At 41.3% G+C, this 17,563-nt stretch overlaps 1 protein-coding gene and 1 long non-coding RNA gene across 2 annotated transcripts in view; one reads left to right on the plus strand and one right to left on the minus strand.

The window, feature by feature from the left end:
* Positions 1–9,338, minus strand: part of NMT2 (N-myristoyltransferase 2) — a 31,475-nt gene extending 22,137 nt beyond the window's left edge. Inside the window, exons 1-2 of the mRNA XM_039712893.1 lie at positions 8,992–9,338; positions 490–625 (exon numbers count right to left, since the gene is read on the minus strand). Coding sequence (XP_039568827.1) covers positions 490–625; positions 8,992–9,101 — 246 coding nt within the window. The 5' untranslated portion in view covers positions 9,102–9,338. The remainder of the gene's footprint in view (positions 1–489; positions 626–8,991) is intronic.
* LOC120503892 lies at positions 7,192–15,559 on the plus strand. Its single transcript, XR_005627881.1, has 4 exons — positions 7,192–8,676; positions 9,841–9,981; positions 10,947–11,195; positions 11,899–15,559. It is a non-coding gene; the product is annotated as an uncharacterized LOC120503892 (long non-coding RNA).
* Positions 15,560–17,563: the final 2,004 nt, after the last annotated feature.

Genomic DNA, 17,563 nt, shown 5'->3' on the forward strand with positions numbered 1-17,563 from the left:
TGCATTTTATGTACAAATACATGCTGCTTGCTTGCCCTAAAGAGACTCTGTAGCACAGCAGGCCCACTTTCCCTCCTGCTGCTGCTGCTGAGAGAGCTTCATGCTGCACAAGTGACCAAAACTGCACTAAGCCAAGTTAGATGGTGACTAAAAACCAAAGGCAATTCATCAAATATAAAATCTATTTAAAAGCATTACCATCACAGATTATGATTCTATGCAATGAGGTTGCCACTAGCCCAAGCTCTAACTGCTCAAAGAGAAAGACAAAACTCCTCCTCTGCCTTTCTCACAGTACACCACCGTGGTGGTGACAGCAGCTCTGAAAACACCAGTTCTCGGCTTGCTTCTCTCTGTTCAGGACAGGAAACATTTGCTTAATTTTCACACACTAAAGCAGAACTACCAACTCACTTTAACAACAAGTGACATGCAAATTAAAATTAAATTAGAAAGCACGCACAAATTAAAACAGAACCAGGCTCTCACTTTTGAAGGTTGTTGAATTTTAATTTCCTGGGAGTCAGATGCAGAATCTGATTTGGTGCCTCCAGAATTTGGTTTCTCCTTTTTTCTCTTCTGCTTCTTTTTCTTCTTCTTCGCTCCCAAATCCCCTCCAGGACTTCTGCCAGAGATTCAAAGAATGTGCAATAAGAAAAATCAATACCACTGAGCCTCAAATTTAAAAAAAGTTAAATATGGAAAAGCCAGCATTTTGATATGAAAAATCTAACAGCGTTTTGAATGTAAAGAAAAAGCAGTGGAAAGAAAGCAAGGAAGGGGGAACTGAGAGGATTGATGAAAAACTTCCTGCAAGTGCTATCTCATTTGTTTAATGCTCTGACACCAGGACAACCAGGCATTCTGACATACTCATGTCAAATTGTGACACTACATAGAGACCAATGCTCTTCTCTGGACTATTACCCAGCAAAAAAACAAAACTACCACATTCAACAGTTTGGAGAAACACAAGAAAGTATGGGAACTGAGGAAAGTAACCTCCTTGGAAACTCAGTTACTATTAGTGACCCAACACTTTTTCTCCTTCATGCTCAACCATAAGACACATCTGAATTTGAGAAGAATCCAGATGAAACATTCTGTTTTCTGGAAATTTTGTTTCTAACTTAAGCCATAATGAAAGTCTTGCTGAAATCCCAGTAAGAGACAACATAAAACTAACCAAACATTTGTGCTTTAAAACAATAAGCACAATGGGGTCAACTTTAATTAAAAAGCTCCACCCAGCAACAAAGTAAAAACTGCATTTGAAGATTCTGATATATTTTGATTATTGATAACATAAGTTATTATTAATTGAGATTTTTATTTTAAAAATAATTAAGATATAGAATCAAGATTAGATTAGAATTTGCGAAGTGTGGGATGAGTTTGCAACTCTCAGACAAAATGAAAATACAGAGGCAATGAGTCAATTAACACTAAATTGTCTTCAAGAGGCTAATCTCTCAGTAAAACCATATGTGCATAATGGAACAGAAGACAGATATCAGAGTTTGAGGGGCTTGGGTGTTTTTCACTGGAAAAGAAAAAATGTCAATGCAACAAACAATTGTTTCTTTTAATTCTGCAGGGGGAAAACCCCCAGGTACCATACTGACAAACAAAACGAAAGAAAACTCACAAGAACATAACTAAAGTTATTCCGATCAACGTATTTGCAAGGGACATATTATTTGCTGTAACATGCTCAATTTTAAGATTATGATGACCAGTCTTGGCATCTATACCTTGCCTGAGCTGGTGTTGTCAAGTAAACACCCTCCCTGCAATGAACCAAACAATACAACTCAGCAAAGACTGATTTTTGTGAGATCCTTACTGTACTTTAGAATAGTCTTTAGAAAGTAGTGAAAGATCAATCTCAAGAATCAATCTCAAGAAGTTCATAACATTCCACGTTACACTGGGTTATGCTCCCAAAACAAAAGCATTGTAAATGCCGCAGCCTCTAGAACAGGACCAAGCTGCTACTCAATGGACAACAGTAGAGCAGATCAAACACAATGGAGAGACAAGAGAGTTTGAAGCATTTACTCGAAGGCTGCAGAAACAAAAGATGGACTTGTGTAAGTGATGCTGGGAGAAAATCTTTTGTTGCAGAAAAAACATACTGCCAGATCACCTACATGATCCACAATGAATCACAATTTTATTCAATCACATCACGTAGGCTGGAAAACACCTTTAAGATCATTGAGCCCAGCATTAACCCAAGTCCACCACTAAACTATATCCCTCAGTACCACATCGACACATGTCTTCAATACCCCCAAGGACGGTGACTCAGCCACTTCCCTGGGGAGCCCCTACCAATACTCAACAACCCCTTTGGTGAAAAGATTTTTCATCCCATCCAATCTAAATCTCCCCTGATGCAAGCTGAGGCCATTTTCTCTTGTCCTGTAATTTGTTACCTGGGAGAAGAGGCCGACCCCCACTTGGCTAAAACCTCCTTTCAGGTAGTTCTACAGAGTAACAAGATCCCCCCTGAATCTCCTTTTCTCCAGGTTAAACAACCCCACTTCCCTCAGCCACTCCTCACAGGACTTATTCTTCAGCCCCTTCACAGCTTTGCTGCGCTTCTCTGGACGTGCTCCAGCTCTAGTTTTGAGGCCAGTGAAGGGCTCAAAACAGACTCAAGGTGTGGCTTCACCAGTCCAAGTACAAGGGTATGATCACTGCTCTGGTCCTGCTGGCCACACTCTGTCTGATACAAGCCAGGATGCCACCAGCTTCCTTGGCCACCTGGGCAGCACAGTGTCAACTCATTTAAAATAATAAAATTTAAATCTATCTGAAGGCCTGTATACCAAGCTGACATTTTGTACAGAATTTAAACACAGAACAGACCCAAAAGACACACAAGTGGTTATAAATATAAAACAGTAAAACCTCACACATGTGTACAAGACCTAAGACTTCACCACCTCTATCTGGCAAAACTGAGATAAAAATACTAGGGGAAGTCATTTCACCTTTGCCGAGATTCATTTAATGAAGTATTTTTTTACTTTGTGCAGCTCTCCACAAGCTTGTCTTTCCCTGTACCACCTCACATACAGCAAACAAATGATGCCTCTGTGTCCCTGAGCTGGCTCCCAAGGGTTTGTGTGCTGAACACCAGGCTATTTGGAGTTTCAGCAAACACTGTTCTTGAACAGGCATCGAGCCCTGAATGGCACCAGCGCAGCTCACTTGTCTTCTTGTCTTTCAGGAGGATCCAGCGTCACATACACCACAGGGGAATTTTGCTCTCTAGAATTACCTGAGGGTCAATGTTTTATTTAGTTTGGTGAAATAATGAACAATTGAACTAAAAAAAAAAGCTTAGCAGCTATGGAGAAAAATCAGCTTTGCCAAGCTTTACTAATGTTATCCCCAGTCAAACTGTACTTTTACCAGGACAACTGTAGTTTGTACTTTGACCAATTAAAGATCTTTTTCATTTAGAAATGTATAGTCTTCAGCTGGGAAAGAAGAAAGACAGAAGCAAATTGCTGTAAAATATATGTGGCATTTAAAACTACACTACTAGTTTTTAATTTTTTTTTAATGTTCCAAAATCCCAGTCCGTGGTTTATGACCTTCAGGTTTAAATCTTTCACACTGTCTGTTGCAAAATAAATACTGGTATTCTTGTCTGGCAGGTTATCCAGGGATCATTCTGAGCAGTTGTTTATGCAGTCTCCTACTTGGGTCAGTTCATTTTTTACTGTTACAGTCCGCACAATGTAAAAAGAGGATTTAAGTAGAGTTCTACTCATCCTACTATTTAGGCACGCCTGCAACCCAGATATTTGGCAGCAGGCAGCACACAGAAACTTTACTCAGTAAACAGGTTTGTCCAACACAAGTTACAACCAGAGATACCAAGCAAATCAGGCCAGAAGCAAAAACAAAAACATCACAGGATTTGTTGTCCTTCTCATGCTCTGCCTTGAGAGAGCTGACAGGCTCTAAAACTGGGAGTGAGAATGCTGGGAAGGGAGGAACTCGGTTGCTCAACTTGTAGTAATTCTGCTGGACTTGACAGCACAAAGGATATGCAAAGGTAACAAGATTGAAACCAAAGGCTCCTGTTAAAAGCTTTTCTCTGACATTCTTGTGTGCTGACTAAGATCTGAATTCTCCTCTGTCTGGTTAGATACACCTATATAATGACACATTGAATTATATCTCACACTTAGAATCTGGGACGAAGAAAGTTTCCATTTTTATGAAAGTTGACCTTTAACCGTGAAATCTTTTTTTCAAAACTACCCTGCACCTGTAAAGTGACACAACTCCGAGCTCAGGTCCTATGTGGGAAGCAGAAAAACCACACAGAGCTCAGGGTGCTGCCATGTCAAGTTGGCAGGTCAGGAAACGCGACCTTTTCACACATCAGATCAACCCATCTGCCCCACTCCAGCCTGATACACAGACCACAACAGATGATGCAAATAAAACCATTCAATGTTAAGACTTCTGGAAGATTTTGCCTATGTCAGTCTAGTGGAGACACACTCATACCAGGAGAACTTTAATGACAGGAGGGCAAGTCTACACACTGAGGTTCAGCTGTATCTAAGTACAGACGCAGTCTAAGATATTTTTAACTGCACCCACAATGACAATTTTGTCAGCCTGATGAATGAGAAAAAGGTGAGGCCAGCATAAAAGTGACATGCAAATGAAATTTCAGTTGAGGCAGAAGAAGGGTCAAAAGACCTTATTCTCCCCCAAAATGACTTAACCTTGCCCCAGAAACAGGCTGTGGACAGGACTCCGAGGTAGTCACATAGGCCTACAGTTTTATGATTTTGTCTGCAAGTCACAAATGCAAGCCCATGATCCCACCCACATACCTTTCCACTTATGTACACACATCTGGTGTTTTGCATAGATGTGGGAAAAAATACTTTTGCTTCTCCCTGCATGTGGTGGTGTTTTGGTTGGACTGAGTTTTTTTAAACTGAAAAAATGGGAATACTTGGTGCATTTGGGGAGAAGTGTGGCAAGGGTGGAAAAACTTACTTTATGAGGCTCAGAGCAAATCCATGAAAAGCTGAGATGGAAAAATCCAGAGGAGTATGACAATTACCCTGTTCGGGTGGTCAAACTCTTTTGGTTCCCTTAGTTTGAGATTATCTTTCTCACTGACTAATTGTCATTATTATTTTTATCTTTCTCACTGACTAATTGTCATTATTATTTTAATTTCCTTTTTGAACACTAAATTCTGCTTTAGCAGAAACAGACTTTTGTAATGTCAACATCTGTTTTATGTTACACGGAATGGTAATTTTAAGTTAGCAATTTCTCAAATTTAAAACCAAACATGTGCTTCAGATGTTTATTTTTAAACTGCAAAGGCCTGTGTGGGGTTCTTGCCTTCACAGTACTTCTCTCTCTGTGAGTAAGTGAGGTTGCAAAGCTGCCTTTCTGAAGATGTTACACACATCTTTTTGATCACAAAAATCAGGTCTCATGTATATGGGCAAGACTTCAAAAAATTTTAAAGCAGTATTATTTATACTAGGGCTGTCACTGGTTCATAAAGAAAATGGAGGTTTAGGTACAAAGGGCTTTCTCACTGCTGTGAAAAACTACCACCACTCCAAGACAACATAGAAAGGTCTTGACCAGAAGGGTCTGTGCCCTTCAAATTCCACTTACTAACAAACTGTCATTACAAAGAATCTATATGCATGAAGATTTAATTTCCATACATTTCAATACTTGATAATGCAAGGTTTTTAGCATGAAAACCTAGCAGCAATACCTTAAACCCTAACCCAAGAGTATTCCTCAGAGCTGCATGTCTCCTCTGCCTCACCCTTCAAGTCTGTAATCTGTACTCTGAGACGTAAAACCCACCTGCTAAAACCAAGCACTGCTCCCACTACCTTAAAAATATTTGCTTCTTTTTTAAATCTAGAAGTAGTATTCATTACAAAGTTGGCCTTTTAAAACAATAATCATAGGGGTATACTACTAAAACATTCAAAGCAAATAATTTGTGAGGACTGGGGGAGTTGTTTAAAGGTCATACCTTTTTCTCATTTGTTTACTAAATGTTTTGTGCCCAAGGCCTTTCTGGCAATGAGCATAAGGAGCTATTTAGAATGTGAGAGACCTTATAAGGCTGGGCTTAGCAGGGTGGATCCAGGTGCAACAAATACACTTTTTTCTACATACACACTAACAAAGATATTTTGAAAACCACACTTTATTACAACACAGAACAAATACAGCATAATGCGTCTAGCAGGAGCAAACTACAGAACAGGAAAACAGCAATGAGTCACACAACATACATAATCCTGCCTCTAAAAAACAGGAGCAGAATCAGAGTACAAAGACATTTTCACAGTTGAGAGCTACAAAATGGTTATTTTCTGCTGCACTCATTCAGTGCTCAGTCACAAAACACCCTGTAAATTAAAAAAAAAAAAAAAAAAACACAAAAAAAACCCAAACAAAAATGTCGTATTTATCTAAAAATCATGTTTTCCTGTCGGCAATATTGTAAGGACTTATTTTCAAATCTTAAGAAACATCTTGAAAATAACTTAAGTTACATGGCAATCCAATGGAGACTGACATACAATATTCTGCCTCTTTCTAAAAGAGCGCAGGTTAAAATAGAATTAGTTTAAATACTCATCGGCACTAATGGAGACCACACAGCATTTAGCAAGTCAGTTGACACAGTCATAGTCTCAACTAGTTGGACTGCTCATAAATTGCTTAAGTATATAAAACCTAATCTAAAACCTTGAAGCAAACTTTAAAGTTACCTCAAGAATTAATATACAATGACAGGGAGAAAACAGGGATTAAGTAGGCTCCTATTACTATAGGCTAATCTCTCAGATCAAGAGTAGATCTTGCATGCTCTACTGCGAGATTTTTTCCTTTCTCTTGCTGGAATTTGTTTGAGTATTTCAGCCTGCAGACAAAGAGTAGCAAGCAAGATTTTTCAAGGATTACAGGAAAATAAAGTAATTCAAGAGTCAATATGAGACTTCATGAAGCAGATACTAATACTTAAGAGGCTTTTTGTACTGGAATTATCTACTACTAATTTAACTAAACTTAAAAAACACTCATTAAAATACATCTGGGATATTCAACAGAGACAAGTTTTTTACTGTTACAGTCCGCAGTAGAAGGTAGAAACCACAGAGGCTACAGCTGGTGTCCCTTAGAGAGCAGTGCTGGAGCAGAGCAGCAAGTTGTGACTCAGAACACACCAAAGTGCAATTCTTTGTTCCCTGGTTGCTCCTCACACACTGCACTCGCTGTCACAGCAGCCCAAGCACAGCCACACACAGAGCTACACTGCAGAGGGCAGCTACAGCCTGGACACGCACACAGACAGGAGAGGAAACTGAAGTAGGAATACAATCCAAACAAATTCTGGACAGGCATTACCTGAATCAAACCTGAATCATTACATGGCTATCATTAACTGAATCATTACCTGGCTATCAAACAATCCCAACCAGGATGCCGGGTCAGTTCCTATGAAGAACAATAAATAACAACTCTCTGCTCTTAGGACTTTAGTTTCATGTATTTGGGAATCACCAACTGTGACACATTTACTGAAGGAAATGTAACAAAACCTCCAAAATACCAAAGCACTATTTTGTCCCTTTTAATATCCCTGATTTATATTACTGCAATTATTTCTAACACAATTAGTTTAGTGTGCGTGCCATTAACTCAATGACAGAGCAGCAAGCATCAAAGTTTTCCCCCTTTCTGCCTTCTAGACAAGTCAGCCCTCCAAAGTCCCTTAGATTTCTCTTGCTACACTTAAGATTTCTGTCAACCAAATTCTAGAAGCAGAAGACAACAAACAGTACATCCTCAAACATCCATCACCTACAGAAAAGCTCTCAAGCAGATCAATCACAAACTCACGAGGAAGATATTTGTGTAGCACTGTATAGATTAACCTAGTTCTATTTTAGGTTACTCCAGCCACTCCTGGCTGCGACAACAAAGCGCCTTCTCTGCAATCACGTTTTTAACCCCTCAAAAAAGAAAAAAAATATTAAATGAAGCCGACTTTTGAAACACATTCCTCCCACTCCCCTACCCCAAAAGCCTTCAGAGCAAGCTGGAACCTTGGCACCTCGTGCCTGAACGGAGTCATACTGCACCGGCCGGGTGGCAGGGGCCGTAGCTATGCTGGCCGCCTCTCCCCAGGCAACTGGAAACACCGCCTGATCCTCAGCGTGGGAAGATCTGAGACGCGAGATTAGCGGAGAAGGAACTCCAACCACACAACAGCGTCTGCCCCGGCTACTGCCGCGCTAAAACACGCGCTCTGCTCCCCACAGCGTGTGGCTGCGGAGGTAACATCTCTGGGAGGACAATGGGTGAGGAGGAGTGTCTGCAGGACAGGCTGACACGGCCGAAGCCCGCACCGGACCCGGGCCGGCAGGGCACGGGCGCTGGGTGTGGGTGAGCGCGGCTCGGCCCGCGGAGCCGCTCAGCCGGAACCGGCTGAGGACACGGGGGCATCTCCCCGCTACAGGGCACTTCCTGACGGCCAGAAATACGCACAAACGCCCCCAAGACCTAAAAGCGCCAACAACAAGGCAGGATTTACCCTCGCTTATACAGCATGATTTCAAGGCCGGTGTCCGGCGGGTAAGTGCCAGCCCCGCCGCCCCCTTACCTCGGGCCGGGCCCGGGCTCCCGCCTCTCCCCTTACGGGCAGAAGGGTGCGGGGCTCCGGGCCGGGCGGCAGGGCCGTTCCACGCCCGCATGCTGCGGCGGGAGGCGGCCCGGGCTGGGGCCGCTCGGCCGCCGGCGGGCAGGAGCGCCCCGCACACCCGCCCCGCCGAGGGACCTCGCCGGGCACCGGGGGAGCCCGGCCCGGGCACCTCCAGCCCGGCCTCAGCCGCGGCGGAGGACGCGGAGCTGCCTCCCCGAGCCATGCGCGCTCCCCAAGCGCGCCCCTACCCCTTGGCGTGCTCGGTCTCCTCCTCATTGTCGCCGTCTATGCCGCAGGTGTCCTGGTCATCCAGCTCCAGGCTCTGCTGGCTGGCCGCGGACTCGCTGTCCTCCGCCATCACGGGGGAAGGAGGAGGGAGGGAAGGGGCGGGGGAGCCTGTGAAAGAACCGGGGCGCACGGGCAGACGCGGTCCGGAGCAGCTCCCTCTAGCTGCGGTCCTTCCCCGCGCCAAGCCGGGGAACGAGGAGGCGGCGGCCGCCGGGGCTGCCCGGCCGCTCCCGCCACCCGCGGGGAGCGGGGCGGGGCCCTGCGGGGAGCGCTCCGCGCCCTGTCCCGCCCGGCCCTGCCCTGCCCAGCCCGGCAGAAGCTCCAGGACTCAAAATGAAGCTCTATGAACAAAATTTGCTGCTGGTGGAGGCTGCTGAGGCCACCAGGACAATCCCAGAACTGTGGATGGTGGGCACTCATGGCACTTGCTCTTTTCCTAATGCCTTTTGTATTTCTACAAGCTCCATGCTAGAAAACCTGGAATTTAATGGTAATGATTTATACCCAGGAAATCAAATAAAGAGCACCTTGTGTTAAGTATTTGAACTGTCATTTCCAGGGTCATATCAAGCTTTCTGAATGAGATCCAGAATTTCTAAGTGCTTGGTTTGGCAGTTTGGCTGCCAAACAGCCCATTAAAACATAAGAATAGGGTGCATCAGTTGTAATTTCTCCTTATCTTTGCACCCGTGAAAGCAATTTACTGTGAGGAAGCTATTGCTTCTGCCCTATTTAAGGTTTGATCTGGATTACTTTTTTCCATTTTTGATTTGAAGTGACATCATATTTTGCTCTGTCGTGTATTGCAGGTGACATGTCAAGTAAAAGATCTTGCTGGCCAAACAGAAGAAAGCTAAATGTCCTTCCAGCTGTCAGACTCTGATCCTCTGTGTACTGAGCACTAGCCTGGGGCCACCCTTCATCCCACTGCAGTTGGTTCTTTACAACTTGTGAGTTGCCACAAGAACTTGTAATTCAAACACATGAAATGGAATCTGTAATTTACACTTGGCCAAGTAGGACCTCCCAGTGTCAAGCCCATCGCTGTAGTTTAGAGGGAAAATGTATCTATCATGTCACTCCACTTTGAAATGACCTTTAGGAGTAAACCTTCATTCAGTTGTAATGCACAGGAGAGAAATCTCAAAACAAAGGCACAATTCCCAATAGTTTTCAATAACAAAAAGCAATTGTAAAGTTGTCCTGTAGCCTGGAGAGAAGTTAATCCAGTGATTATGAATTATTTTTTCCCCCTCATGATAATGTGTAAGAGGAAGTGAAGAACAGTAGGTCAATGACTAAACTGCTGTATTGAATCACTCTGTTGGAGAAGCTGTAAAATTCACTGTCTTCTTTCCTTTACCACAATTTTCCTCATTTCGTTGAGACAAATGGAGTAGAAGAGGCCTGGATCCTGACTCTCCTGGCATTTCATACTGTCATTTAAAGAGGCAATATGAATTTCTCCCAGCAACCTGCCCTGCTAGGCATTCTCCCTGGAAGGGGGACTATAGCTGCAGAATGGCTGCTGTTCTGTACTTTGTAGCATGTGTGAAGTGAAGAATAACCTTAAGCACAGTGCATTTGATATCCTGAGATTATTATCCAGGTTTGACCATTGCAAGGTCAAAGGACAGCACTGGATTGTGCTTTGCATTCCATGAAAATGTAACTTTTGCTTATAACACAAGTAGAGAAGTTCACCAAAAGTGAGAGTTAAGCATCTGTCCTGCGCTGTGGATTTCTGAGGTAGCTTTGCATTTCTGAAATTATGAGACATATTCCCAGAGCATTTAAATTCACTCTGCAGACACTGCTCAGCAGTTACATTACTTGACACATGCTGGCTGTCACATGTGTAGTTGTCCTCTGAAAATAGAGCAGCAAAGTAAAAAAATGTATCTTTGAATTTCAGGACCCCAGATGCTCAGCCACAGAGAGTTTTTGTAGTATGAAACATCAGGACAACAAGCAGCAAACATGGTACCTGCAGTGCCCAAAAAGGCTCCCTGTGGGCATCTGTACTTCCAAAATCTTTGCTGTTGCTCGTGGGTATATCCAGGAACTCCCCAAAATGCTGCATGCCAGTACTGCAGACAACCCACAGATTCACACCAGTCTAAGCAGACATCAAAAACCATCAGAAATGTTTAAACTTAACCAGGTAAAGAGCTTGTGTTTTTAAAGGTGCAAACTTACTGTTTTTAATTGATAAAAAAGACCTCTTCCTAGATGTACAGGGAAGATAAAAGGCAAAAGCCTTTTATTTTATGAAAATTGAAAAGAAGAAAGCACAGTAATTTTGCACAAAAGCTGAAAAGTTATTAACAAAGGAAAATAGACTTCCTTTGCAGGAGATACACTTCACTTAATACTAAATGGTATATCATGAAATCAGTTAAAGTATTTGTGGCATGTCATGAAGTATTCATCAGTTGGGTATTTTCATAGGTCTCCTTAGAGCTTTAGTAGTGACTCTTGGTGTGCTGCTAGATGTAGACAAAATACCCAGCTGCTTATGGCAACAAATTGGAAGAAAGGAAGAGAGAAAAGCAAATAAATTACTTCAGATCTAGCTCTGCCTTGTTGCTCCCACTAAAGTCAGCCACCAAAGAACAGAGCAGTGTGTAGGGGACCCACCACACCACCATAAATCTCAGCTTTCTGGCTCTTTCCCCATTCTGCCTTCCAGGTTGTGTCTCTCCCAGTTCTCCGTAAGAGAGGCAGTCCAGGTTCTGTCATGGCTACACAAAATTAACCAGTGTCTACAATTCAGAGATGCTTTTGAGCCTCGTCAAACACATGTATGAGCATAGGTCCAGCTGCACAAATGGACTTTGCCATTGCTGTGTTTAACTTTTTCCTAGCTGACTCCCAGAGGAAACTCCAGGACTCAAAATGAAACCCTACAAGCACTCAAATACTTTGGGCATCTTGGTGGCCAGCATGAGTTCACAAGAACCCCAGGTCACTGAGGGAGGAGCCATCTCTGCTTGGCAGTAAGAAATACTGGGAATAGGGAAGCCTAAATTCCCAGTACAGGAACTGGATGAACCATCAGGTGAGACTGTGCAGTGTGTGGGCAGGGTTTACCATGCTTCTCCTTGCTCTTCTGTGACTGAATAAAGCCAGCCAGGCACAGGTATTGTTTCTCTCAAGCAGCCAGGCATAACCCAGACTTGTTTACCTGCCTAGCACCACATCAATTACATCCAGTGAGCTGGTGATATATAATCCAGCATTCAGGCTATTGGCATCATCTGGTTAGTCTATGTGTTTTGATTATTAAACACTGCAAAAGAAAAGTATCTAAAATTTTCATGCAGTCATAGGACTGCTCCTGCCTTTACACACAACATTGAAATATTCATGGCATTTATAATTTTAAATGGATTTGCATTGCAAGTAACAACTTGGTGTTAACATTTTTAATCTTGTAAATTGGAAGAAAATAGGTCCAATTTGAAAATTAGCTAGTATTTTAGTGTTTCCCCTGTTTTTCTAATTAACATTAAAAAAGTTATTGAACAAACATTTATTTAGACTTTGGTTCATTCAAGTGTCTACTAGTACTACCTCATATTTTTTTTTTTCTAATTGGCTGCTCTTTATGGTAAAACTTAAATACTGTCTTCCTAAATTCTGAATGAGAGGCAAGTGTAAAAGAATAAGATTGAAAAGAAACAGAAAAAATGCACCAGAACACTCTGCATAGTTGTTACAGTTAACAACAGCAGAAATGGTTAGGGAAGGAAATGAGCTTGTGATCCCACATTTTGCACACCTGTATCCATGTGAGATCACACTTCTATATTTATGGTTTGTCTGACCCACTCTACCTCTGTTCAGCCCCTCCTGCCTACCCTGCCTGGGGAGCTGCAGACTTGCCTGTTTCCGCAGCCTGCTTGCTGCTGGCCTGTATTGGCTGCAGTGCTCAAACTGGGGACAAGCATTCTCAAAGCATCCCGTTCTTTCTGCTGCACTCTCTTTCAACTTTATAAAATTCTATTTTCAAATGCAGCTCGTACCTTATCCCTTCTATTTTACAGCTTACCTTTGCACAGAACCATCTACTTCTCCATGCTGGTGTCTGCATTGGCAAGGGCTGTGGGCTCCACAGTACTGAAGAGGGTTAGGCATTAACATGCATAGTGAAAACATAGCAGAGCATTAAAAAATGTGAATGATAAATACAAACCTTTGTGCTTAAAGGTATGAGTGATAAGGATAGAAAGACTGTTATTATTGCCAGTAGAGATTTCAATTCTCCAAACCATCTGTTTTTGGTGATTGTTGGTAGCAGGATGTAAGGCTTACATCAAACACAGGTTCAGACAGGTTCCAGCACTGCTCAGTTCCTCAGATCCTAGAGTCTCAAGACCCAAAAAGTAAAAAAACCCAATAATAAGAGCCGACAATTAAATAATTATTCCAAATATATAAATATTTTGCCTTTTTATGTCTATTTTTATTCTGAGACCCTTCTCAAACTATGTATGTGAATGAGAATTAGTGGTGACAGAATTTTTAATAAAGACAGTGTTGACACAGGTACTGCAGGAGCTCTGACTGATACTCAGCAATTACTTCTGCCCATCCAATCTCCAAATCAATCCAATTTACTCCCATCAGCTCTGCAATCAGTTCTCCCACTAGCCTTTTACACTTCCCCCTATCAATGTGCCTGCTGTTTCCTTTTCTTTGCAGGGAGGCTGCAGGTACAGCCAGGATGCTTTATTTCCCTCATTCTGAATGAAGGGAGTGATAGATACATTAATTTTTCTTTATCTCTTGACCATTTCAATAGTTTTTCCAAAACTTATATTTTTAGAGTTTTCTTTTTGCCTGTTTCAGATAGTTGTTTACCCACGAACAAAAATAACTTCCTGTGACAGATGTGCCTTCTGGGTGGTTAGAAACAGATTAACAGCATGTTTCAGGATGCACACCTATGGCATGGAGAATTACACTGAATTAGGAAGTGTCTTATAGACATAGTGTCTTTCCTATGAAAACCATGAAAAATCAGACTCTATTATAACTCTTCAATTTCTATGCAGAGTTATTTTACATTTTACAGTAAGATTTTACCCTTCAGAATTTTACAACTTTGCACAAAAGACTCTGTCAAATGTGCAACAACTGCAGAGTAACTTACTTAAAATATAGATTCTAGACAAGCTTTAATCACAAAATTTATACATCAGGTCTAGGCTAGAAGGCAAGTGTGAATAAATCTCTTGGAAGTTGGAGGTACAGCAGAAACTCAGCATCAAGCATGGTTTTGACCCTGCAATATCAGACCACAAGGACAATTAAGTTAATTAATACAAGCCTTTATGGGCTCTCATGCTGGTTCTTCCAGTCAGTCTGGGCGAGCAACCCTCACTTTGTCATTACTTGATGTTGAAATGGTGAAAGTAGTATTTAAGCCAGCTTTTATATCCAGTGCACTTATATACATACATGTGAATGTGTATCCATGCATGCACACACACACTTATCTAAGCATACTTTCAAGGATTTCAAGGAATGAAAGACCAATCCAGCTGTCAAGAAAAATACACTTCTCATTGGGGGAACCTGGCTATCATGTTTTGCTTCTCTCATTTTTATTTTATTATTTAATGCAGGATTGCAAGGTGTTAAATACGAGTTACAGCAAATAGCATAGATAGAAAGCAAGCTTGCCCTCACCAAAACCTAGAAGTAGTTTCACTGAAAAGTCTAATCTTAGGATGTCACATTGTATGTCCCACTGATGTGTGGCCTCACAGCATGACACAAAACTTAAAGCAGAATCAGAGAGTTGGGTTTATAGAAGGGGCATTCCGTGAAGAGAGAGGAGACAGAAGCCGAGGCCCATAGCTTCTCTCATCTCCAAGCTTTTTAAACTTCCTACAACCAGTAACTCAATAAAACCCCTTAAAAAACAGTGCTTGTAACAGGACCCACTTTAAATAAATTCTTTCAGTTTTGATGCCCAATCTCTCTTGCAAGCAGGACCAGTCGTTCCTTTCAAAGCAGCATTATTTTAAGAACCTTTTCATCCCTTTATAATATAAAACTGTCAGGAGCATTCCTCTGTTTGGTTTATTGAGGAGTCTGTCTTTCTAGTCATGTGAACACGAAGTCCTTCTCTACAGAATTACAAAAATAACCTGTAAACAAGTATTTCATTTGTACCTCCCTGTTGTCATCGCATTTTCCTTCCCTGTGCCTGTAAGTTTCTAAGGCAGAATAGCTATTTAATGATCAAACAAACTAACTGGCATTGTTCATTGCTAGAAGAAAAGCACATCAATAAAACAAGAAATAGTTCAGTGATAATAGACCAGGTGCCACAGTTTGCAAAGTAATTACCTGTGGATACCAGGGGACTGCAGCTGAAAAGAACTAGATACCCTTTCTGCTATTACTGACAAATAGAAGACAGTACCTGGTCTCAATTTAACAGCTGGAATTACATGAGTAAATGTAATAAAAAATACTCTACTCTGAAAATTGCACTTGACAGCTGCCTGTTTGTTCACCTGAAGCTCCAATTCCAATTGATTTACAGCATGGAAATGAAAACAGCACATATGATGAAAATATAGTGTATGTATGTATCAATCATGATATAACACACTATTATATATATTATAAATCATGTGTGAATGTGTGTGTATATATACACACAGACACAGAGAACAATAGTAAGGTTAGCATTATGAAGCATTAGTGTTGAACCTGCCAGTTTTTTCTGTCTGTTAGCAGAGGAACAGGAAAGAATAATGGAGGTGCTCCTATTTTCCTCAACTTTGGAAACAGCAGTTAAATTTGGTTTTATTTTATTTATTCTAAAGCCAAGGTGCTATTCACAAGGCAGAATACAGAACCATCAGTGATGATGAATTTTGATTTGAATGGAGATGTCATAAGCTGAATACTCTCCCAGCAAAGAGGCTGGGCAAGGTCTCTCAGCTGACAGGGATCTCTGCTCTTGGACTGACAGCAGGCCCAGGAAACTACTGATGATTCTGTTCCAGCTGCCTACTGGTGCTACTGAAGTTGTTAACTGTGCTTTTATTGAAATTATAAACTTCCTCACACACAGCACGACTGGAGAAGCAGTTCACCACCAGGTGGCAGATACCACAACATGAATTTCAAATGCTGGAGAGACCAAACGGCAGCACTGATTCAGAGAAACCCTATTTGTTGCACATGTATTTTAGAAAAGTAAACAAACACTCTCCTTCTTTGACCAAGTCCAAGGTTGTACTGCATGGACTCTACTATGCTCCAAGTTACAGACTATTGATAGCTGATTACTGTGTTACAATAAATTTTAATTCCCAGATGAATCTTGTTAAGAAAAAAAGCCTTTTTGGTTCACTACAGACCTTCCTAGAGTAAGAGTAAATATCTCATCCAACACTTGCTCATTTATACCTGTACTATTTATAGGCTAAAGTCTACATAGGACATTTGATTTCTTACCAATTTCAAACATATTGGTTCAGAATAGTGAGATAAAATTGGTCCCTGAGAGCATTCATGAATAGAATGAAGGGCAGAAAATTAAAATATTGCCAAGGCATTTCAAGAGTTCTTAATTCACTCTACTAAAGCTACTCAGTCCTCCCTGTAACAAAGAAAAGTATTATGAGCATTTCCAAATGCTGGGCCTTCCTTTGTCATCTGTTCATCTCAGATCAGAAGCACAAGTTTCTATAATTTGTCTAATATGTTAGATTGCAAATGCTCCGAGGCAGTAACCAGTTTTTGTCCCTGTATTTGCAGAGAGTTTAGCATGCTGGCACCCTGACAAAGCACTCAATCAAATAGTAAGAGGTCATTATCACAGTAAGTCAAGGTGCTCTAGAGATAGTTTAATAAGCTTTGAGAAGCAAGTATTTGAGCAAGAAGAGAGTGGGAGCTGAGGGACAACCATGAACTCTTAATGAGTGTATTAACTCCCAACAGTGCTAAGATTGTCTGTGATATAAATGAACTTGAAATTTCAACATTTGTTTCTAGTATTTTTTTAAGACAAACATATTTTCATTATTTTTGTAAGCTTTGTCATTACAAACTTGCATTTTTTCCCTACTAATATCTGCCATCATAAAATAAGAAAACAGTTGCTTTTCTAGTTTATCTTCTATAGACTTGGAGCTGCTGATGCCAAGACCTATTCAAGTTATACTTTGTTGTTTGTGTTTATAAGCTTTATTAATACTTGCTTCACTGTGCAAGTACAACATAAAGCAAGAAAATGTCTTTGTATTTTACTGATGTATCTGCGTCAGTAAGTTTTTGAAAATTAAAACACAGAATTTATCACTGGACTTTTAGATTAGGCACAACATAGTCTAATCTTAATCTGTTACCTGAACTGCTTTAACTCTGTTCCAGCTTCATTTAGCATATGGCCCAGGTGTGGATATAGAGAACTTCACTTCATAAACTATGTATTTTGCAAAATTAAACTATCACACCAATTAAAAAATGCTATTTTAAAGAAGATTTGAAACATACCCACAC

This window comes from Passer montanus, unplaced genomic scaffold, assembly GCF_014805655.1.
Source record: "Passer montanus isolate IOZ18808 unplaced genomic scaffold, ASM1480565v1 scaffold10, whole genome shotgun sequence".
Classification (NCBI taxonomy): Eukaryota; Metazoa; Chordata; class Aves; order Passeriformes; family Passeridae; genus Passer; species Passer montanus.